This window comes from Grammomys surdaster, unplaced genomic scaffold (genome assembly GCF_004785775.1).
Source record: "Grammomys surdaster isolate TR1022 unplaced genomic scaffold, NIH_TR_1.0 139, whole genome shotgun sequence".
Lineage (NCBI taxonomy): Eukaryota > Metazoa > Chordata > Mammalia > Rodentia > Muridae > Grammomys > Grammomys surdaster.
Genome location: NW_021604597.1, coordinates 2,178,358 through 2,203,420, shown reverse-complemented (window position 1 = coordinate 2,203,420; position 25,063 = coordinate 2,178,358). Strand labels below are relative to the sequence as shown.

The 25,063-nt window shown below is 46.9% G+C and overlaps 1 protein-coding gene across 1 annotated transcript in view; it reads left to right on the top strand.

Moving 5' to 3' along the window:
• Maml3 (mastermind like transcriptional coactivator 3) overlaps positions 1–21,724 on the top strand; it is a 422,065-nt gene extending 400,341 nt beyond the window's left edge. The window contains exons 3-5 of the mRNA XM_028763564.1: positions 11,729–11,998; positions 17,144–17,228; positions 18,530–21,724. Of these exons, the coding sequence (XP_028619397.1) occupies positions 11,729–11,998; positions 17,144–17,228; positions 18,530–19,530 (1,356 nt within the window). The 3' untranslated portion in view covers positions 19,531–21,724. The remainder of the gene's footprint in view (positions 1–11,728; positions 11,999–17,143; positions 17,229–18,529) is intronic.
• The last annotated feature ends 3,339 nt before the right edge of the window (positions 21,725–25,063 follow it).

Below are 25,063 nucleotides of genomic sequence, written 5' to 3'. Positions count from 1 at the left end.
GTGTGTGTGTGTGTGTGTAAAAGACCAAGTGCAGATTCCAAGCTCTACTCTCCTCAAGCCCCACCCACTGCCCTACCCAGCAGGATGCTGCTCTTACAGATGCTAGGAGGGTGCCCGTGCCACGATCTTGGGGGGGGGCGGTGACAAATTAGTGTCTATTTGCCCCATAACTGGGCACCAACCACAAACCAAAGGAACACTTCCACTCAAGGCTTGTTTGGTGAACCAATGAGTTCAATTAAGGGAACTTACAGAAGCAGGGGTGAGAGGTTTTTTTAAGGAGCATGGGCAACTTGTGAGCATCTATACCACTGAAAGAATTGTCTCTCACTTTCCCAGTAACATTATACGCGTACCCGCAAAGAGGGGCGGGGCCTTGTCAGTCCCACCCACTGCATGACGGAATGCTAACAGGTCCAATCTCAGGCATGTTTCCTTCTGGTATCCCAGCTGCTGAGTTCAAGAGGGCAACCACCGTGTCTTACCCAAAGGGCAGTGATCTACAACTGCCCTCTCCTCAGCCTCACATACTCATATGGTTTGCCTACAGATGGGCCCAGCTGCCACGAGGCCAGCAGGGCAGGCTGCCCTGACCCTCCTGTGGCAGTGTTTGGCCGGCATAGAAATGGGTAGCTATTAGAAGACTCTCCTCTCAGCTGGTTACAGCTGAGTGTCCTCAGTCACTGTCCCCGGGCTAGCGGAGGAGGTTCGAGGGTTCCCTGTAAGCCCTGAGCTCCAGCCCTTTCCTTTCTTCGTCTTGTAGCCACACCAGCACCGCACTCCATTTGGCAGCACAGCAGTGCTCTTGTTTATAAATGGAAACATTGGCCCGTCTCCCAGTATAACACAAGATAGGCCTGTGTATCAGTTACGCAACCTTGGCTTTGAGTAGTTCATCAGAAGGCTGGAGGCCGGGAGAGGAAGGTCTGGACTAGGGGAGAAAGCCCAAGGAAAAAAGTGTACCCTAGCTGTAGACCACAGCTGAGTCCATTCTACCCACAGTTTGTAAGTCAAAGAAAGGAAGTAGATGTCGGATGGGTGGAGACACTAACAGCAGCTGACAAGCCGTTTACAGTCTGAGTATTCTGATACCTGAGGGCAGCCTGTTGGATGGCGGCAAATCTCTGCTGCCCTCCTTTGCTACATTGTTCTCAGCAGGTCTTGCAGCCCACAGGAAAGACATGTGGGACCCCAGGTTGACCTGTGAGATAGTTAATGTTGCCAATTTGACACACTTTGGAATCACTAAGGAGACAAACTTCCGAGAACACCAGAGGGAGTTTTTAGATTGGGTTAGATGAGGTGGGAAAACCCACCCTGAATTTGGACTGAGATCCCTAACTTTGTGAAAAAAAAGTGGGGGGGGGGCAAGATGAGCATCATTCTTTTATCTCTCTGCCATAGTGGTTATCACACCACTACGGATGTGGTGTGTCCAGCTACCTCACGCTCCAGCTGCAATGACTTCCCCACTGAAAAGGACTCTACCCTCAGACTATGAGCAGAATAAACCCTTCCCTGGTGGTTTGAATGAGGATGACCTCCATGGGCTCACATATTTGAATGTTTAGTCACCGGAGTGTGGAACCCTTTGGGAAGAATTAGGAGGTGTGGCTTTATAGGAGAAGCGTGTCACTAGGAGTGGGCTTTGAGGTTTCAAAAACTCAAGCCCCACCCTCCCCCCCTCCCCTTCCCACAAGTGCACATGCTGTGCCTTCTGCCTGTGGCTCAGGATGGACAACTCTCAGGTACTGCCCCAGATCCCTGCCTGTCTGCTTCCTGCCATGCTGAGCGTGGAATAACCGTCTTAAATTGTAAGCAAGGACCCGGTTAATGTTTCTCTTATAAGTTGCCTTGATCATATTGTCTTCTCATGGTAGCTGAAGAGTAACTAGGACTCCTTCCTTCTTTCTTTCCTTCCTTCTTTCCTTCCTTCCTTCCTCCCTTTCTTCTTCCCTTAAGTTGTTTTTGTCAGGTATTGTGTCGTAGCAACAAAATAGGAAACTGAAACAGCCTGGAGCTCTTAGAGACCCTTACCCTCCGGGCCCTCTAAGATTTCAAGTATGCAACACCCTGCAGCCTTAGCCATCTCTGTGGTTTCCAGCCTAGAATAAAGAAGTGCCGCAGAGAGCAGACTAGTTCCACTAAGGGGAGATGGGATTTGGAAGGTGCTCGCTGTACTCCGAGCCTTTCCTGGCTGCATTCGAGGGCTTTCCACTGAAGCAGTGAAAGCCAGGATGGATGTGGTAATGAGCACACCCAGTTGCTCATACATTCTGTGCCTTGAACATTTTCTATTGCGTAGAGTACAGTACAGTACAGTAGAGAGTAGACTCAGAGGGAAGTAGCCACACGCCAGACGTGTCCTGGGTCCTTCATGAACTATGTTCTGCCCCATGTCAGTTTAGACTCACTCTTAGATTCAAAGTACTTAAGTGGTCATGGACACACATGTCTGTGATCTCAGTACTTGGGAGGTGGAGGCTGGAGGATCATCCTAGGCTACACAGGCCATCCTAGGCTACACAGCAGGTTTTCGGCCAACCTAGACTACATGGGATCTTGTCCCAAAACAAAAACAAAACAATCAAAAAGTATCATCTATGTAAAAGTCTAGTCATGTTCAGCAAGCCAAGGCTGCCAACCCTAACAACTTGAATTTAGTCCCCAGGAGCTGAGTGACAGTAGGAGACAACTCACTCCTGAAGATTATTTTCAGGACGCCATTTGCATGCCTTGCCTCACAAATACACAATAAACAAACAAACTAATTAGTTAAAGTAACGTAAAAATGAAAAGTGCCATGCATTCATAATATTAAAATATTAAAGTACAAAAATTAGAGCCGAAAATGATGAAGCTCATCTTTAATCCCTGCCCTTCAGGAGGCAGAGGCAAGCAGACCTCTGTGATCTCAGAGCCAGCCTGGTCTACAGAGTGAGTTCCAGGCCAACCAGGCCTACACAGTGAAACCTGTCTCCAATATTATATATTATATACTTTCAGACAGGAGTGTGTGTGTGTGTGTGTGTGTGTGTGTGTGTGTGTGTGTGAGACTATATAATATTTCCTGTGACTAGTGTTTCAGAGATGTTTCTCCCCCTCTGTCAGCTGCACATAGTGAGCTCCCTCTGTGTGATTAGACCATCCAAGAAGGCATGATTTTCATTGACTGCCTCACAGTCACGGTATGGATGTGCCATAATTTATTTAATCGAGCCGCTATTGTTGCACACTAATGAACTTTTAACCAATTTAGTGTTGCTTTGGTGGTGGAATTAAATGCAACAAAAGGATCAGAGGAAGTCTGTAATTTACATCAGAGGCAAAGGAAAAGCAAAACTCTCAAAGTTGTGTTTCTAATGCAGGGTGGGATTGTGACTTGGGTCAAAACACTGATAAGAAACACTGGTAATTTTTGTTGTATTTTTATGTCCAAGAAAGTCCTTGAAAACCTGACCTTTCCCTCGGTTGCTCTCCCACAGCTTCATAGAGTCCTGCCAACTTTAACTCTTTCCTTAACATTCACAGAGCCCCACCAGACCCTCAAAGAAGCAGTCTGTTGGTACAAACATCTTTTCTCCACACCCCATGTTGGCTTAGGCTAGAATTCATCGTGCCTAGTTAACTGAATTCCACAAACATGCAGCTTGTTGCAACTGTGCTTCTAACTATACTGGATGCTGGGGGAAAATACACAAACTTCTATCCTCAAGGAACAAAATACACTGCCAGGAAATGAGCCACTAAGATAAACTGCCAGTAAATTGTAACTTGTATTAAAGCATTTGGAAAGTTGGAACTTTCTGTTTTCTTGTTTTCCTGTCTTACAGAGTTTTACTTGGTAGGATGTACTGTCAGACATATGCCATGATCAAGAGCATGAAAATATATGTTTGCCTGCTAAGGAAAGGAGGAGTGTGTGTGAATGCAACTATAAGATGAACAATGGTTATCTTGGAGTGCTATAAACAAGTGTTGCCTCTTTCTTTTTCCTACTTTCCTACATTGCTTTTAAATCTTCTGTGACTAACTGGCTGAGAGCAGGGAAGCCAACAACATGCCTATTTTAAAGATTTTGTTTTTAATTGTGTGTGTGTGTGTGTGTGTGTGTGTGTGTGTGTGTGTGTTTATCTGTCATGTGAGTGCAGGTGCCTGTGGTGGCCAGAAGAGGGCGCTGGATCATGTGTCTAGAGTTACTAATGATTGTGAGCTTCCTGGAATGGGTGTGGGAACTGAATGTGTGTCTTCTATAAGAGTGGTACTCACTCTTGGGAATGAGCTAACTCTCTAGCCCAGCATGCATGTTTTCAATACTGCCATCCCTCAGAATCTGGGGGGATTGGGTTTAGGACAAACACCCCAACACACCAAAGATGCCCAAGTCTTTTATCTGAGCTATCATGGGATATACATATGACCTACACAATCCTCCCATATACTTTCAGTCATCTCCAGACTACTTGTAATACTTTAAAAAATGTAAATGCTATGTACATAGTTGTTAATGTTGTATTGTTTGGAGAATAATGCAATTTGTTTCAGACATTTCCAATGTGTGGATGAAAAACTTGTGGCCACAACTTTCTGCTGTCTTCAGTGTCTAAGTAGACATCATCTATCTGCTCATTGAAAATCTAAGGAAAAAAATAAGTTTAAAGTCCTGGCCTCTTTTCCATAGAACCAAGCTAGAACCACAACACACACTCTACCCTGGAAGAAGCTACTGCAGGAGCTGAGAGATGGCTCAATAAATAAAATGCTTACAAAGCAAGTCTTAGAGCCCAGGTTCCATCCTCAGCACCCAGGTTACGAAGAGTTTGTAATCTCAGGTCTGGAGAGGCAGAGACAGAAGGGCCTTGCTGCTCAGCCAGTCTGCCAAACCCATGAGTCCAGGCTCAGTGAGAAACCCAGTTCAAAGAACAATGCAGAGAGCAAAAGAATGAGACAGGCAACATCAACCTTTGTCTGTCTGTCTGTCTGTCTGTCTGTCTCTCTCTCTCTCTCTCTCTCTCTTTCTCGCTCTCTTTTTTCTGTATATGTATGTCTCTGTGTGTCTGTCTCTGAGAGAGAGAGAGAGAGAGAGAGAGAGAGAGAGAGAGAGATCCAACAATAACAATAATAACCTGAAGATGCTTTCTATGCCAGCAGAGTGTCTCAGTCATGGTCTCACAGAGGAGCTGAATTCTAGTCAGGTCCCTGGGTCCCCATAAGGAAAAGAGCTTCTTGGTAGTAGAACTGGCCTTTAGTTACTACTGTTTGAGTGAAATACTTCTTAAATTGTTAGCCACAGTCTTAAAATCCAACTGTTTGGGGGATATAATCACACAAACAATAGGAGAGCCTTACTTTGTAGTCCAGGCTAGCCCTCAACTGTCTCCGCCTCCTAAGTGCTACTGTTACAAGTATGTGCCAGTATACCCAGGTGAAAACAAACTTTTCAATGCAACCTTCTCGAATCATCTTATGAAGCAGAGATGTTTGGGGTGACCGTTGGGGCTCTGGTGGGAGTTTGTTGTAAGCTGCTTTTTTTTTCTACAGTGAAAAAAACCTCATTGAAAAAGGAAATTTGTTCAGATTGCCACCATCTATAGACCATGCTTCTGCCCTGACACTTGGTAGACTTCAGAGGGAACTCAGATTTTAATTTACTTTGTTTCATCTTTCCTCTTACGGTTGGATAGCCTAATCTTCTGCCCTTTTGTTTAAAAAAAAATGTCAAAGTTGATAACACAGAGACATACTGATTTGGAATCTCACAAAATAAACCAAAAAAAAAAAAGTCGGTTGTTGTTCACATTTAATTTCATTCTTTGATTTTTCTTTTCAATTCTAATAGTTTCTACCTTTTATTCTGTGTCCGTCCTTTCCCCCCTTCCCGTCACTCGCTCTTTATTCCAGAGTGTTCCTGGGCAGTCTGCTCAACTGAGACCAGATGTCTGTTTTAGTAGAAAAGTTCAAATCCCAAAGATGCCGCCACCAGCTGTGGGACAATCAGACAAGTCCCCTAACCTCTCAGAGACTTGTGCTTTCTAATCAACAGAATGAGTTTGATTACATAGGTAAAGGCACCTAGCCGACTATGCTGAGTTCCTCATGCAAGTCTGTTATCTTCTAGTGTGGCCCTGTGGTCTCCTCTTTATTTAAAGAACCCTTTCCAACCAGAGGGGATGTTTGTCAAACCATAGCTTTCTATCTTGCTTCCCTAGGGAAATTTGGGGCATGCCTGACGCTCTCCCTTAGCAAGGAACCCCCAACTCCCACTCCCCTCCCCCAAGCCCCATCCCTTGGTCTTGGCTGCCTTTCAGCTTCCAGAGATCAGTTGCAACTGGAATACCACCCTTCTAGAAAGAGTTATGGCCCCTGGTTCCCTTGAGAATTCTCAGGTCTTCGTGACAAACATCATTGAGCCAGCCTAGCAGCCCTGAGCAGGGAGGGGGAGTTTGATTCTAAATGCAGCAGATTTCACACTAAAGCCAGAGCAAGCCTGCACCCAAGCTTGATTTTGAAAATGCAAGTTTGCAATCAAATCAGAGCCAGGCTGCAATCAGCCAGGATTACTCGCTCCAGTAATTCTCAAGCTACTCCAGGGTACCCCATCACCTGGAGAACTTGGTCTGATTCCGTAGGCCTGGTGGAGCCAGGGAATCTGCGTCTCTGCCACGCTCCCAGGGAATGCTAATGTAAGTTGAACCTGGACCACACTTTGAGAAGCTGCACTCTTGGCCGTTGCCGTACACAGATTGCTGTTATGGAATGAGGGGGAGACTTTCACATCTTCTTAGCCTTTTTCATCTCCAAAGTGTTCATCGTCACTCACCACTTTAAAATGTGATTTTCAGATTTTCAAGGGACTCTGGGTGGAGACAAGATGGCCTGCCCGTGCCTCTGGGAGTCACAACAGGGGTCCTTTGGGTGATGGATTCATCCCTCCTGCCTATTGCTCACTGACATGAAAGCACTAAACTCTTGCTGGGCAGGTGTGACCTTAGCTGTCACCTTCCATAGACCCTAACCCTCTGAAACTTGAAACTTGCCTTTGTAGACAGCCTCTAAATACTGGATATGAAATCTTTTGATACTTAGAATTTAGTCAAAAATTCATTTGGCCCAAGATTGGTTGGATTTTTTTTTTTCCTATTACTTGACCCAGTTCAGACTCTCTCTCTCTCTCTCTCTCTCTCTCTCTCTCTCTCTCTCTCTCTCTCTCTCTCTGTGTGTGTGTGTGTGTGTGTGTGTGTGTGTGTGTGTGTGAGAGAGAGAGAGAGAGAGAGAGAGAGAGAGAGAGAGAGAGAGAAGGGGGGAGGGAGAGGGAGAGAGAGAGACAAATTTGTTTTCTAGGTATCCTTTCTGTTTGCTTATTGATTTATTCCAACTCTTTCTTACCCACAACAGTTCTACATACACGTCCTTTCCTCCGGTGTTCTCCAAGCTACAGGAACACGCATAGTAGTAGCACTGGGCAATAAGCCCACCCCTAGAGCGTCAGTCTGAGTTTCTCAGGGGGACCCAGAGCACCCGCCCTGCTCCTGAGCTCCTGGGCTTTGTTAGGATCACCAAGCAGTGAGGAGCTCTGGCCAGCCTGGAGCTCCCGGCCCTACTCCTGCGAGTTTTGCTAGAGCCCCCTGAGGACTTGTAAGGAGATAGGCTGGAGTTGAAGAGGCTAAATTACACCCCAGGGGACTTTTTAACGAAAACCCTAAATTTCATTTGGGCGACTGGTAGGCCACGCGGTTGCAGGGTGAGCAGAGGTCCCTTCTCCTTGCACAGGCTTTGTGCCTGACTAGAGGAACTCTGTTCCCTCCAACAGCAAGGTGCCCCTGGATCTGGCCGCCACTGCCCCCCCTGCATCTCCTCCGACTCGCCGTCCTTCAGTTTCCTTCCACATCCTCTTCCTGCCTACCCCCACAACCCCTCACCCCATCCCGCCAAGTCCCTCTTCCCTCTACCTGGGGAAAAATCGGTAATAAGAAACCAGTTCAGTGTCAGAGAGTGGGGAAGAGAGAGACCTCCACCCCTTAAGATGCACCGCCATGGTGAGAGAACTCATTTTGTGCAAAGAGGGCCTCGAGCCACCAGGGAATTCCTGGATTGTCTCAGGCTGTCGTGTGTGATGTCCATCACGCCGTGCGAACACCATCTGCTCGGTATTATGCTCGCAGTTGCCAGGCTACCTGCTGTACGCAAGAACACTTGACTGCCGGGCTCCACGTCCGCAGCGGCGGCCCGGGAGGGGCGGGGGGACCCAGCCCTGATTAAGCCATCTGCGATTGGGGGGCGAGGGGGGGGGGAACTCAGAGCGAGGCCTGGAGTGCGGTCCCGGGCTCACACCACCCTCTGCTGGGCTACCGGCAAAACAACAGCTGCTCAAGAGGGCCTGGGGCCACCTAGAGAAAGATGAAGCCCAGGGTCTGCTGGATCCAAGTACACAGGATGTCGCATCCTGTCCCTCCCAGGAACCAATGATCTTCCATACTCGCCGCATCTCTGGCCCCTGTCATTCAAATGCTGCGTGTTCTTGGGGGGTAAAAATCCCTTCAGAGAAAGCAAGTTTCCCCACGAGTGGGTTTATAAATAAACAGCTGGCTGTTCTCGGAAGATATTTTTATCGCCTCTGATTTTTGAAGTCGGAAACTGCCTCTTTGGGGGAGGCTAGAGTGTTGTTTACACCCTCCTACCTCGCTCTAGCCGTTAGAAAATTGTTAAGCTCTTGTCCCTGGAGCAGAAGGTGAATGTGTAAGACAGATTCTTTGGTTTGATCTCTCTCTGTCTCTCTCTCTCTCTCTCTCTCTCTCTCTCTCTCTCTCTCTCCACTCCCAGCCCAGCGACCTCCCCTTATTTTACTGAAAAGTGAGAGTGTTTGGAGAGCCTGGAAGATCTGCATAGCAAATTGGATTCAAGGAGAGGAGAATGTATTAAGATTCTGGGTGGAAAGCAAGGGGAGGTCGCTGGGCTGGGAGTGGAGAACAAACCAGTAATTAAAACTAAAAATACTGCATCATTTGGCTCCAAGGCATTACATGTCGCATGACGAAAGCTCACTCTAGTTTTCTCTAATTGCACAACCCAGTGTGTGTCCTCCATAGAAACAAGAGCAGGGACTCAGAATGCTGGAATTTGACAGACTATTTCTCATTAAGCCCTCTTAGATTCGAGGTTAAAACAAGCCCCGCAACATAAACAGCCGCCTGCACCGGCTTCGTATGTAAAGCAAGTCATGGTGTGCTTTCACACTTTGGAACACACCTGCACACTTGCTGGGATGCCCTAAAGATGCTGCACTTGGAAGGCAACGTTGCAGCCATATTGGGTCTGTCGTCTGCATTGAGAACCTTAACAACTTTGGGGACAGGATCATTTGAGGAATCCCGAGGGTAATGGCTTGACTGTGTCCACAGGGACAAGATGTGGTTGTGTATATGAGTACATGGCCTCGTTTGCCTTTCTAATTTTCCCAGGGGAGAGAAGACTATGAAGCAGCCCTTCACTCCTGGCGACATTCCTCAGCTACGCAGAGGGTCACATGGACAACAAGATCTCAAAGTGTATGGAGAGAAACAGGGCCAGAAAGAACAGCCCTTTCAAAAACAAGCTAACCAAAGTCTCATCTTTTCTTGGATCTCATTTTCCCTTCAAAAATCTCTTCATCAAAACCGGGAAATATTAAACAGACTGAAATGCATAGGAGAAAAACTATTATCTGTCCTTCTGCTGGCTGGCTAGCTCTAGCGTGAAGTGTTACGTTGATCAGCCATTTGTCTAGCAAGGAGGCAAGAAACAGCTTGATCTTGTAGGAAGGAGGGGCTTAGAAACTGGTAGCAAGCAGAACGAGAAGATAAGGGAAGTCTCTTGTGTACCTAGATACCTGCAGCCATAAAGGTCCTTTATTAACATTAGAAATATTTCACAGCTCTCCAGATGATTGTAGAGAGCTCGCATAAATAAAAGCCTCTACCATGGGCTATGGAGATGGAATTTAGCCAGCACTTAAACCAAAAGGCAAGAGTCATGTTTAGACTATAGGCTGTTCTGATATGTGTGCTTGGCACTGCAGACTTAGAGTTCAGGGAAGTCAGTGGAAGTAATTCTGAAGTAGACCCAGCATCAGTACCCTGGTTCTCTTAGGGACCATCCTGTTGTGGACTGAACAACTTCACCTAACAACCATATCTCCCTTAGCTATTGTTTCTGAAGAAGCGGCATGCTTTGCTTTGCTTTGCTTTGCTTTGCTTTGCTTATCCAGTTTTGTTTGGATGCAGGGAGGCAGAGTGAGTAGGGGTGTAGTATTAGGTGGAACTTCACCAGAAAGGACTGTGTTGTGTGCCTAGGTCAGCACCAGGCAAAGAGAGAAGTCAGAGGCCAACAAGCCCAGGTTTATGGGGGATCAACCCCAAACTGGCCCTGGAGAGACAGACAGAATCTTGTTTCTGTATTTTGAGAGAAAATTGCCTATGTAATCTACCACATCTGTAGCAAAACAGTAGCCACTCAGAGGGGAGGATACATTTAAAATCTAGTACTGCTGTGCCTGTCCTCATGTGAGTGCCATTTAAGTCTGTGCCTCTGTGCTCAGGTTGATTCCTCAACACAAGTGAACTGGAAGAAAGGACTGTTTCCACAGGACATTCACAGCATTTACCATTGCCACTTTGTTGATAGGAGTGTCTAGAAACTGGCTTTTCTGTCTACACACCTCCTGAGCCTGTGCATTTTCCTTGATAGTCTCCACTGTCCAGCTGTATAGACATCCCTTCTGAGGGCATTCTACCAGATATCCCTTGGGCTCTGTGAGATCAGCTGGTTAACACATTACCTCTATTCCCTGGGGGTCAGTCCTTATAAGTTGCTATCAACTCTCTAACAAATAATTACAGAGCCAAGAGTCCCAATCCAGTCCCCGGTGCTGAAATTATCCCAGACACATGAGATGCAATCCTACTTTTAAAGAGACTAGGATATTACATAGCTTTTTAAAATGTATTATTTCTCATTTTGTATATATAACTCGCTCTGATCATATTTTCTTACCGTTACCTTCTCATGCCCTTTCCCCTCTGGTTGAACCCACTGGTCTTCCCAAGAAGTCCCTCTCTTGAGATTATATAGCTTTGGTCAAAATAAAATATTTTCAGTGCCTACTATCAAACCTCTGCCTGACAGAATTAAAATGCACACACACAAAATAAAACATACACACAAACACACAAAACCAAGTGTTTTGACTAGTTGAACTACCATCAAGCATCGGGTCTGTTTGTTAACAACTGTGGCAGTAGATGGCTTCCATGAGCATCTCTCCTACTTACTAAGATGTCTATTTTAGCAAAGTAGACAGTAAGTGCTAGCATCATGAAGAAAGGTCAGGGTGGAATTGCCTTTGAGATTAATGGTGAGCCCACCCCAAGGGTCATTTCCTTTTTTTTTTTAATAGAATCGGAATGTTGAAATCCCAGTGCACGCCCACTATTCCATCCCATTTGAAACAGACGACTTGGCTTCCCATTTCCCAGACCCATTCTCTGTTTCTATTTCCTGTCCCCATAGCCTCTCCAGTTCTACTATGGCAAGGCCAACAAGACGGTTTTCTGGAAGTGTATCCGGTACCACTCTGGACCCGTGGAATCCCCAAGCTAGGACCTCTGCCCCATTCCCCTCCCCAGAAGTTTTCCATGAAATGACAGGAAGCGTTCCCGCAGAATTTCTAAATGGCTTTCTTTGGTCCCTCTAGGAGCAGCACGCAGTTGGTATTCCCCGGACCACAGGCCCTATGCAGAACTCTGTGCCCTCAGGGTCGGGCAGCATGGTCTCCGGAGCCAGTCCTGGGAGTCTTGGATTTCTAGGCAGCCAGCCACAGGCAGCCATCATGAAGCAGATGCTAATGGATCAGCGAGCCCAGCTGATGGAGCATCAGAAGCAACAGTTCCTCCGGGAGCAGAGGCAGCAGCAGCAGCAACAGCAGCAGCAACAGCAGCAGCAGCAGCAGATCCTGGCTGAGCAGGTAGGTAACATGCCCCGAGGTTTAAGACATAAATTCAGTGAGTATTTTATTTGGCACCTCCTATTGGTGAAAAAGTCACCATTGTCCCTGTCAAGATGCTCATAGACCTGCCCTTCATAGAAACATAGAAAAATGGGGGGGAAAATCAGAAGGAAAGACTAGAGAATTCAACTGAGTTGGTTGTAAATAGTAGACTGGTGTAGTGGTTTGAATAGGAATGGCCCCCATAGATTCACGTGTTTGACTTCTTGGCTATAGGGAGTGACACTTCTAGGAGGTCTGGCCCTGTTGAAGTAGGTGTGGCCTTGTTGGAAGAAGTGTGTCACTGTGGGGGCGGGCTTTGGGTCTTCCATGCTCAAGTTGTGCCCAGTATGACACACAGTCTTCTGCTGCCTTTGGATGAAGACATAGAACTCTCAGCTCCTTCTCCAGCATCATGTCTGCCTGCATGCCACCATGCTTCCCACCAGGACGAATACTGGACTAAACTTACTCTGAAGCTGTAAGCCAGCCCCAATGAAATATTTGCCCATATGAGAGTTGCTGTGGTCATGGTGTCTCTTCACAGCAATAGAACTGTAACTAAGACAATGGGAACAATACGGTAAGACGCACAGAACTATCAGGGAACTTGAACGGGGGTCATGGAGAGGATATAACTGGAGAAAGTCCTGACATATTATCATAGAACTCAGGAAGTCTGTGAGTTAAAGGAAGGCCTAGCACAGACAGGCCTTTACCCAAAGCAAACCCATCCGCCCCAGCCATATAATCCTCCTGCTCTGGAAGAAAGCCTTCCCTGCAGACCACTCCTCCTGCCTTTGATTTATTCTGTCTTTAGATGCTGGTGCCTGATTTAGTGTTATCCCAAAAAACTGCCTAAATCTGCCCATAAGAGAGCCTGTGATGGGCCCTATGGGGCCTTGTAGGACATCCTACTCAGCAGACAGGCCCTGTATCACGGGTGGGCATCCCATACTGCAGGCAGGCCCCGTATCACAGGTGGGCTGAAAAGCCCAGCAGAGCTTTGACTCTTGCTCATACCTTGTTCCTAATAGAATTAGAGTTTTGGAATTTCCTCTTCAAGGTACTGAGTAGGCTACAGGCACAGCAAGGCCCCTGCCAGCCCAGAATAGCAGTTACGAATAATCCCAGTCATCCTCCAAAGAGAAAGTGTGTGCTGTTGAGCTTACCTTGCTTATGCTCCTGGGCAGCCGAGTAATTATCTCCCTTCTTACCAAGGTCAGTCAGCCACCTGACAGCTAATGTACAAACAAACCTCCATCCCTCTCACCCTGCATAAGGTGTGTGACGTGGAGCTGTGCTAATACCTCTCCAGTAGTGATAAATGGGACTGCTAAGGGGCTCTGGGCTTTGTAAATCTCTCCTCCAGCAAGCCCAGGACGTTTTCAGGTGTGCCTGGTGCCCTGAGAGATTATTTCTGATACATGTGCTGCAACCGAGACACAGAAAGAGTCAGAGTAGCCAGGTACAACGCACCTGTGCCCACCCAGGGGTGTGCTCTCATGCCACCCCACCACCTGGTCAGCCAAGGCCTGAGGAGCAGAAGGGGAGGTAGAAGATCGCAGGAAGAGGTGTATCAGATCCATGACTTTGGACAAGGAGACAAGATAGAAAACCACCAAGAATCATGATGAGATGGGACTACCTGGAAAACATGGAGGAAACAAAAAAAAAAAACGGTCTGAGTTGCCCTAGCAACTGTATATACAGTTTATAGGGAACCAAGTTGAAATCACCCAGCTCAGGGTGGGGACTTGTGTATCCTTTTCACTGTTCATATGATTTTGAATGAATAAGTAGCTCATGGAAGGCTAAAGAGATGGGAAAGTGCTCACTGTGGAAGCATGAGGATCTGCATTTAGTCTCAGCTGCAGTAGTGCTCATCAGGATTCACAGCACCTACCATGAGATGGGGGGACACAGGGGACCCTCAGAAGCCACCAGGACAGTTAGCTGGCATATACAGAGGCAAGCCAGACACCCTATCTCAAACAAAATAGAAAGTGAGAAAATTGCCTTTAATCCCAGCACTTGGGAGGCAGAGGCAGGTGGATTTCTGAGTTCAAGGCCAGCCTGGTCTACAGAGTGAGTTCCAGGACAGCCAGGGCTACACAGAGAAACCCTGTCTCAAAAAAACAAAAAAAAAGAAAGAAAGCAAGAAAATGTCAGAGGTTTCCCTGTACCATTGGCACACAACGAGCACACACATACACACACACACACACACACACACATGCATTTTTTAAAACCAGTCTGACTTCATCTAGCAGATTAGGTAGGTTTGCATAATTTTCCCATGTTAAAGTTTGTTTGAGATAAAGTATGTCAAAGTCCCTAGAAAACTGTGCTTTGCACAAATGTATATGGAAATGGCTCCTAGGACACACATCCATATTGGGGATTGCTGTAGAAAAGCTATAGCCCATGTGTCATCCGTGTCAATGTAATGTCTTGCCTGCCTGTGCCCCATGTGATGCTCAGACTTTGAGTGACTCAGGGCCTCCGTGGTGCTCTCAGCTTTCTGCTGAGCTTTCTCTGCTATCGTTGGCCATGCCGGGAATGGATCCCAGGGCCTGACACATGTTAGGCAAGTGCTCTGCTTCTGGGCTGCACCCCAGCCCTGAGTGTAAATATTGATCGTCACATCAGCACCACGCTGACTCTGTGATTTTCTCAGTCTCGGCAGCATTGAACATGCCCCGTCACTTTCAGTTCTGGAAACAATATATTGGAAACACTTGTGTTTCCTGAGGGGACCCATGATGGAAAAGGAACAGGTTTGAGATGCTGTCTATCTCCGGGAACTCAGTTGACTCGGCAGTCAGAGCCACGAAGGTTAAAAGCAGGTGGGAACTGAGGCTAATGCCTTGTGCTTGAAGAGCACATAGCATGTCCCCCCTCGTCCACTCACAGAGGTTGAACAGAATTTCCCATCTGAGGTTTCAGATAAACAGTCAAGATTCTGAAGTCCCCTCTCTTACAGGCGGAAAGACTGAAGCTGGGGAGGAACTTCTGTGGTTTGAGACCACAGGCTTAGAAAAAGATAGAGCGGGGAAAGGAAGTAGAGAATCCTGGCTCCAGGCCATGCCCGGCCCACCACAGACTTATTCCTCCCTATAAATGAGGTGGTTAAACTTGTGTGCTGTATAGGAAATGACAAGGAGAAATTTGTCCGTGTGTGTGTGTGTGTGTGTGTGTGTGTGTGTGTGTGTGTGCGAGCGTGCATATGTGCACATATGGAAGCTATAATGAACCACAAGTAGCATCCTTCTGGCACTATCCACCTTGTTTATTAAGGCAGGGTGTCTCACTGGCCTGGAGCTTAAGAAGTAGGCTAGAGTGTTTGTCCAGAGAGATGCCTGCTTCTGCCTCCCCAGTCCTGGGATTATACCACACCTGACTTTTTGCTTTTTTGCTTTTTGTCTTTCTCTCTTTCTCTCTGTCTCTCTCATTCTTTCTTTCTTTCTTTCTTTCTTTCTTTCTTTCTTTCCTTCTTTCCTTCTTTCTTTTTTGCCTCATGTTTCTGAGGCAATTGATTACTTTCCTGACTCAGCTATCTCCCCGGGCCAGGAAAAAGTTTTAAAAGGTCCACTTACTCCCAATAACATCCCTGCATCGTTGCCTGAAAGGCTTGCTCGGTCTCTGGCCTACACTCAGAATGCTCTACACATTGATTGATCTCTTTTTCTGTAGAATCCCATGGAAGACACACAGGCTCGGCCAACAGAGTAGAAGCTAGATCTTTGTTTGTTTGTTTGTTTGTTTGGGGTTTTTCTGTTTGTTGTTGTTGTTTCTTTCCTTTGGATGCCAGAATGCTGCCTGGCCTTTCAGGGGAAAAGAAAGAAATTCAGAAAATTATAGACCTGCCTAGGAACAAACTTGAGAGAGAAAATGGAAGTAAACACGTGTGGCAAGAAGTAGCCAGTGGATGTTACTTTTATAATGAGCACTCTGAGGAGCGGGGATCTGGTTGCATGTTCTTTTGGGCTCTCACACATGAAAAGTACTTAATGAATATTCAGCAGCTGCAGGAAAGCAGTTAAGTGGCATCGGAGGTCATGTGACTAGTTGATAGCTGACCGAGAACTCAAAAGCCTGGTTCCCTGCCCTTTCCTCTTGCCCTTGTGTCTCTCTCCTTTGCACATTATAATGATTGCAACAGCGTGCCCAGCAGGTTGGTAATGATGCTCGTGGCACAGAATCCCACACAAGTCGAAGAAGAAAGACTAAAAGGCAGGCCTTGGACTCCCAGAATAGGTGGAATCCCACATGGTTACTTCAGAGCAGCACATTCAGAGTATTTTACTTGTAGACATGTATTGTACAGGTGGTGTGACTTCATGGGAATAAGATTAGCTTTTTTTTTTTAAACATGGCTCCTGAGGAGCCTGTGTTCCTGTATCCACATCATCTACTTAGGTCGTTAAAAAAGCAGTTGCTTGTCCCTTTGAGGTGGATCCCCACAGTGTCAAGGAGAGCAGTCTTCTGGCTGATGTTGGAAAATCAAAGATAAAATTGCCTCACTCGGTACATGAGCCAGCAAGTCCAGCATCGAGCACAAGGAAATATCAGCAGAAGACAAGTCAGAGCAGTGACATCTGCACAGCCCCAAATTAGGACACCCAAAATGACCGTCTGTAGTAGAATGAGTACGCTGTGGTATGTCCATACAATAGAATACTAGTCGGTGGTGAAGAGGAAGCATACATCTCAGCATGAAGGAACCGCTCCAGTCTTATGGGAAATGTAAGCCACCAGGCACAGGACATGCATTGTATGAATCCCTTTCAATGAAATACGATGGCAGCAAGACGTAGCCTGTGTGGGTCAAAGTCAAGTTAATGGTGCTCTGGGAGAGGAATGACTGGAAAAAGGGGGCCTCTAACAAGTGTCCTATTCTGGCTCTGAAGGCAAGACTAATTTTCTAGGTATTTCCACTTCGTGAAAATCTACCCACACCCACTGTGGACTTTATGCAGCCCATGCCTCTATGTATGTGGTTTCTCACCCACACAAAATTTAGTCTTTGACAGAAAAATAATACACCGCTTTCATCAAGGCTGGCAGGTCCCCAGCTGTGTGTGTCCCCTGTCTCACCTGCGGCTTCTCTCTCTTTTCTAGCAGTTACAGCAGCCACACCTGCCCCGCCAACACCTCCAGCAACAGCGGAATCCATACCCAGTGCAGCAGGTCAATCAGTTCCAAGGTGAGGTCACTGTGTCCCTGCTGGCCCTGGCTTCCCACTGTGACGTGTGTGCAAGCCTGTGGCCGATGCATTGCTGTGTATTTATATTCGGGTCATAACCGATGAACTTAACAACTGACAAACGGAAAAGAGCAAAGACAGAGGATTCCTGGGGGAGCTTCTGTTGGGCCTGCTGATCCTTGGTGGTCTTGGAGAACTTCTAGTTAGACCAGGGTGGAGTGTATTAGCAGGACTCAGACTGCTTGTCTTTCTCAAGACTACGGAGTATTTTGTAGGTGAACAACTTGTAAGGGCAAGCTAGTGCTTGTCCGCCCCGATAGCAGTCTTGTTTCCATGGCAGGACAGCCATCCTACTCCAGAGGGGAGAGAGAAGGAGGAGGGGAGTGAGGGAGAGTAGAGAAGAGAGAAGGGAAGAGAAGGGGAGGGGAGAGGAGGGGAAGTGCAGAGTGATTACTAGTCCAAAGGGGTGAGCTTTGCTCCAGAAAGACATGAGGGTCTTTGCCAAGCAAGGAGAGAAGGATGGTTTCTTTTTCTAGCTGTAGGGACGTGCCTACACATGCTACATTTGCAGTAGCCAGTGATGAGTCAGAGAACTACAGGGTGGATCTAAAATATGTGTCATTGGTCGTGACCTTTTACCTCAAGTCCTACTCATGTCTAAAAGAAAAACAAAAAAACAGTTGATGGAGAATCTTTGAATGGATTCCCCACTGAACTGAATCAAGTCCACAAAGAGAATGCGCAGTGAAGCAGGTTCATTCTTCCTCCTCCTTTTTGAGACAAAATCCCACTACATACTTCAAGCCAGCCTGGAGTTCAGTATATAGCCCGGTCTTGAGCTCAAAATGATTATGCCTCCCTGTCTTCCAAGTTGACTGGCTTACAGGCATGTACCACTACACTCAACACAGCCCAAAGAGCTGGCATCCCACTGACGTGATGGCATAGTACCCAGAAAAGGAAATAGCTTGCATCTGAAACATGAGCAAATGGAACACGAGGGCATGACCTCAATTTTCTGTGTCTATTTAAATATAAATCAGAGTTGGCAGGGATCTTCTCTGGATGCTGGGAATCGGGTGACTTTCATTTTTGACTTTGTACTTTTCAACATTTTGCAAAATATTCACAACTCGTGTATTATAATCATTAAAAGTAATGACCTTTTTTCTGAAGATTTATGTTTGCAGTAGATCCTTTCATATGTGGGATCGTCATTCCCAAGGAAGATTCCAGCAACATCTAATATGTTGATATGGAGAGCAGTGGGTGATGGCTGTCCTTTCTCTCTCTCTCTGTAGGTTCACCCCAGGACATGGCGGCTGTGAGAAACCAGGCGGCTCTCCAGAGCATGCGGACGTCAAGGTTGATGGCACAGAATGCAGGCATGATGGGAATGGGACCCTCCCAGAACCCAGGGACAATGGCTACAGCAGCAGCACAGTCGGAGATAGGACTGGCCCCTTACAGTGCCCCTCCAACCAGCCAACCGGGAATGTACAACATGAATGCAGGAATGACCCAAATGTTGCAGCACCCCAACCAAAGTGGCATGGGCATCCCACACAACCCACCCCAGGGACCCAGGCAGCCAGCCTCCAGCCAAGGGGTAGGCATGGTGAGTGGCTTCAGTCAGAGCATGCTGGTGAACTCAGCTCTGTCGCAGCAGCACCAGCAGATGAAAGGACCTGTGGGCCAGGCCTTGCCTAGGCCCCAAGGCCCGCCAAGGCTTCAGAGTGTCATGGGAGCCGTCCAGCAAGGAGCACAAAACTGGCCACAGAGGAGCTTACAGGGAGTGCCTGGGAGGACTAGTGGAGAGTTGGGACCATTCAACAATGGCGCCAGCTACCCACTTCAAGCTGGTCAGCCAAGACTGACCAAGCAACACTTCCCACAGGGACTGAGCCAGCCAGTCATGGATGCTAACACTGGCACAGTGAGAACCCTCAACCCAGCAGCTATGGGACGTCAGATGATGCCACCCCTGGCAGGACAGCAAAGTGCCAGCCAGGTGAGGCCATTGGTCATGCCTGGCCTGAGCCAGGGTGTCCCTGGCATCCCAGCATTCAGCCAACCCCCAGCACAGCAGCAGATAGCAGGTGGCAGCTTTGCTGCAAGCAACCAGGGCCAGGCCTATGAGCGGAACCCTGCTCAGGACATGTCATACAATTATAGCGGTGAGGGTGCCGGGGCTTCCTTCCCTGGCCTCCCAGATAGTACAGACCTCGTGGACTCCATCATCAAAAGTGGTCCAGGGGATGAGTGGATGCAAGAGCTTGATGAACTGTTTGGTAACCCTTAATCAGGAGGGGCCTAGGAGCTGTTCTGCTCGAAGCCTCACAAGGGAAAAGGAAACGGGATGGTGGCCCATCCTTGTGTTTTGTTTTTTTGACCCACGTAAACTGAGAACATGACATCTGGCTGAGAGTAGAAGGCACCGGTGTCCATCCCCAGCTCTGTGGGGCATCATTCCACCCGACTTCCACAGACCAATCAAGTAGAGAGGGCATGCCGATACCTGCCTGCAGAGAAGGGATGTAGAGAGCAGGTGAAGGAAGTTGAGGCAGCAAGAGCTCCTCTGCTAAGCACCCCTGGGATCTTCTGGTCCAGGAGCTGTTCCAGCCCGGAGGGACTATGGCCCAAGATGAGGTCCCCTTAGGCCTTCCTGCCTCAGGTCCTGAGACCTGAGCTTTGGAGACGAGAGATGGAGCCTCACCCAGAAAAGGCCCAGCAGAGGATGCACACATGCCATGTGATGGGTCAGAAAGAAATATATGCTTCCAGACATGTTCCTGGATTTGGAGGCAGAACCATGAGCTCACCTGGGCTGGCCCTGGGGAAACAAGCAAAGATCCTCCAGGCCTGTTTGTCTCCTGTCCAGCAATGAGTGATCCTCAGGTATGGTAAGGTGTTGCTGCCAGCCACCTCACCAGGGGATAGCCAACTACTCTTGAGAGGGGCCAGCTAGAAGCCCTGATGGTCAGCTTCAGTGAAAGGCCATGGTGGCCATCATTCTAGGTGAGCGCCCATCCAACTTGACACATCTAGCTGGTTTTCATATGCTTATGGCCACAGTGTGGAAAAACTTCTGCTGAGTTCAGTGTCTGCCAAGCCAGCCCCTTCCACCCTCAGCCCTGCCTCCACTCCTCCCCGCCTCTATGCCAGCCTGCCTTTACTTCTCCCTACAGACTATCCAGGAAGTAAAGCGCTGAGGCAGAGTCAACATAACGCAAGAGTACAGACAGTGCTTGGCATGCAAAGGACACTGGAATCTTCTTCCACTGTGTGGAAAAGTCAACTGTCTCCCCTGGAGCGGAGTGGGCCGCACTGATAAGAGCTGCAGGCTTATTTGAGCCACACCCATACTTCTGCTGTTCCCAGGGAAGATGCCCGGTTCTTTCAGATGGTGTCATCGATGACATCGAATCTGTCTTGCTCATCAACTCCAGCGTCAGGAAGACAAATGTCAAATGCTAGAGATGGAAAAGCTGAACTGCATAACTCCATCTTACTGATGGAGATGCTGAAGAGAGGAGAGGAAGGTGTGGCTGCCATCCTAAGCCACTCGCTCAACTTCCAAAGCTGTGCAGCCAGTCTCCTTGGAACTCACACATGCCTTCCCCAAGTGAAAACTAAGAAGGAGTGAACAGCCTTCATGGTCACAAGCCTTGTCTCTTGGTCTTTACCTCCCCTCCCACAGTCCCATCTTGGAGGTCATATGACATTTGTCTGTGTTGTTTACTTTCCTCCCGACCAAACACACGCACATGCGCATGTGTACACACAAACTGTGCATCCTACAAACTGGCTTCCTTCTGTGTCTTCACATACATCTTACTAAGAAGACCACAGCCTGTGGGGACTTCAGTGGCCATACCCAAGAAAGTCCAGACAGTGTGGACTGCAGGAGAAAGCTGAGGTGGGGGTCCAGGGAGGGGGAGAGGGTAACATTTGATTTGTTCTCCATATCCCCAGAGTTCTAGACCTGCTCAGACAGGAAGTAAAGCCAGAGGTACCAGGGTGAGGAGCTGTGTACCTCTCCAAAGAGGTGGTGGCAAGGTGACTGTGACCTCCCGGAATGGGGAGGAACTGCCACTAGGGAAACAGAGTGGAAACACGTGAAAACCAAAAAATAAAAATTAGAAAAAACATAGTAAATGGAGAAAGCATAGAATACAAACTTATCACTTTCCCTGCCAGGTACAGGGAAGAAGTAAACAAGAAATGATGAGAAGCCAGAGGCGGAGAGAGGAGCGTGTTGTCTTTTAAAAGCTTCCTGCAAGTGCCCAGTCTAAGGACCAAGTAATAGAGTGGTAGATTTTAATGAGCTCGTTTTGTTTTTGTTTTTACTACGGTGCTGATGTATATGTAATGTCTAAAAAGAAAAGCTATTTGTAAATAAGTTTTTACAATGCTACAGATATCACTGGGTCTACTATATGTAAAAAGTATACATATAAAATATATATATATATATATATAATGTTTGTTTAAAATAGAGTATTTTTATTTCCTCCCTAACGCATCATTGAAGAGGTGATACTACACTTCAGATGACATCTAATTACTGATTTCTACTGTATGACGTATGGCAACTTCCTCCATTTTATTCAGATTTTTCTATTTTGTTCTTTCTTTGTACATCAAGCATTGCTTATTTCCTTTATGGAATGTACACAATTCTGATATGTAGAAGCAAAGCAATGTTGGCACACTGCTTTTAAAGAAAAAAACAACCAACCAATAAAATGTCACTATCTGAATCAATCCATAGCCCAGTTTGCTTTAGGGTCCTCTCTGTGTTCCAGTGTCAGATAGGCAGATCTATCATGCCTGGGTTTAAGTAGACTGTCTGCAGATTCCTTTCTCAGGATTGTGGTGTTGTTGTTTAAGCAAGTATTTAACAGTAGAAATCAATCACTCTCAGGCTTTCAAATTCAACCACACAATGGAGATTTTCTAAATTTACTGGAGCATCCCCAGGGGATGTGTCGAAAGGGAGGGAGAAGGTCTAACATAACTGTTTATAGATCCAGAACCGGAACAATTCAAAACTGGCTCAGCCACAGTGTTCAGAAAATGGCAGGGTCAGAGAGATGGCTCATTGGGTAAAGGAGTTTGCCACCAAGCCTGCTAACTTGAGTTCAATCCCTGGAACCAACATGGTGGAAAGAGAAGACTTACTCAAAGAAGTTGTCCTTTGACCTCTACATGATCCCCATGGCTCTGCATGCACACAGACACACACAGACACACACACACACATACTCACACACATACACACACAAATGTATAAAAATATATTGAAGAGAAAATGGGTAGTGAAAATTTGATGCGTAAAAAATCTTAGGAATGTATTAGGAAGAAACACTTAACAGACGACACTTTGATGTTCCTTGTTTCTCCGTCAAAGCAGGGCCTGACCAAGTGTTTCCTGTGCCCATCCTGAGCTGAAAATGCTTCACGCTTACACTCCTCTGCTCTAGCCAATAACTCATTGCTGCAGGATCGTAACGGGCCAGTTAACTTGACTGGACAAACTCTGAGATCCAATGATGCTCCAAGCTGGCGGCAGGATCAGGCAGAGGCTGGGGTTTGGCTCACACTTACCCCTCTGCTTGGTTTCTTCTTGTCTGCTGCCCATCTGCTGCCCTGCTCTTTTTTTTTTCCTCCTCCTTCAGGCCCTTTATTAAGCCCATACATGGGAATTCATTTCTCCACCTTCAGAAGACCTGCCCTAAGACACCCCATTAGCCTTAAGGCACAGTAAAATTACACATTTTGAAGCTCTGAATTAAGCAGGAAAATAGATCACAGAAAAGTCGTCAGTAGAAATGGTTCCACAACAAAGGTGAGTTTTAATATACATAAGCCAAGAGAAAGAATGAACTTGGTTGTGAAAGAAGAGGCTAGCCCTACCCACAGCAGCCTATACTTCCAGATTGACTGACATTGGGCTAGCTCTGGCTCTATGTGATAGCAGGATGGTAAACATGAATCTGTTTTGGTCAGAGGGAGAATGAGAGAGAGGGGTAACAACAGAGTAAAAACATGGCTCTCTGAGAAGAGTAAAGACTCCTCTCTTTAAAATTTATACTAAAGTCTGTTGGGCACTGGATAAGTGGAATACCTTTCTTCTTAAAAAAAAAATAAATCTATAATTTTATTAAGATAAAACTGAATGTGTAGTATGAAGTTCATGTTTAAACATTTCACAACCATCTACCATGTGCCTAAGAGGATTCTACAAGAAGGTTGTAGATGCCAGTCTAGACAATGCCAAGAGCTGATGGTCTTTATGAGTCAAGACGGTCCTGGGGGCGGGGCCGAGGAACCAGCTGATTTTTGCATTTCAGGCTCAGTGTGAAAGCTAGTGTCTGGAGACTAGGAGTTTTGAAATCATTTGACTAAGGAACAGTAACAAGTCGCTGCGGCCATCCAACCCCTTGCTGAAGAAGCAACCACCCCGGACATGACTTAGCATCTTCCTTTCCTCTGTGTGGTTCATATCAAAGTCATGGCAGCCACTGTCCCAATAAGCCTTTTGTTGTCTTGCTGGGCATGGTGGCACATACTTTTAATCCCAGCAGAAGCAAGTGCATCTCTGTGAGTGTGAGGCTAGCCTGTAGTAAAGCCTTATCTCCAAAAAAAAAAAAATCTTCCGCTCATGATCTTCCAGGTGCTACGATGTCCTAGAGCAGTCAGTATGCCATGAGTGGAGAATGAGACAGCACTTCTAGATCACTAGAACGTCTCTGGGCACATGAGACACAGGGAACTTCTTCGTGGATTAAGGACCGTTCCCAGATTCAAGTGTCTGAGAAAGGGGGAGCTGGGGTATGCGGGAACAAATGAGGTAATATTTTTATTAGTGATGCTTTGGACATGTTTTGATGTCCAAGCATGGAAACAAGCAGGAGCAAGCGGTGTTCTGGGAAGGAACAAGGCTACAGGAGACCCACATCTGGGCTGCTCAGATGCTTCCTGATTCGTTGAGTTCTTTTCACCCTCACCTTATTCTCGTTGGTCGTTGTTGTTCAGTTCACAGGGTGGGATACTCTGATTCTACAGCCCGGCTGCCACAGGCACCCACCTCACTTCCGATAACAAGCAGCAGGAATTAATGCAGCTTCCACATACCCAGGAGTCCCCATGTCCCTGCCCATACACAGGTCACTGGGGCCAGACCAACACTAATGAGTCCAGCAAAGCCACTATGTCCCCATCACATCTCTGACACAGAACAAAAGAAACTTTCCAGCTATGAAAAACCTGACTTTTTTTTGTTTCGGCCTCTCTGAGTTTAAAACTTTGAACATTTCCAAACCATCAGGGAAGCAGAAAGAGTATCTCCAGCCAAAAACTCAGTTTAATCGTTGTTACTACTTCACCATGAGGACTCCTTATTTGTAAGTTGGGAGTCATTTCAAAGCAAAATATGTGTCTGTGACCGCATCTCCACTCAGCACCTCAGTGTGCCGCTGCAGAGGGCATTCATTCTCTACCCTAATCACGGTGTCATTAAAACAGCACCTAACATGCGTCCCCTAACATGTGTCTCCTTGTAGCTTCTAGTTCGTACTCCATGTCTGAGTTGTTGCAATCTCACAAAGCTCTTCCACAGCTGTCCCTTTTCCCTACACGGCATTTATCAAGTATTCCTTTGGTCCTCACGCCTTCTGAGGCTTCAGTAGGAGACAAAAGGAAATCCTTGGTTCATCATCTCATGACTTTGTTTCCAAGTAATGAATCTGATTTTTTTGGTGTAAAAAGTGTCAAGTTTACTACTAAAGACATATACACGCAACCGTCAGACCAAGCAGAGACAACGTGCC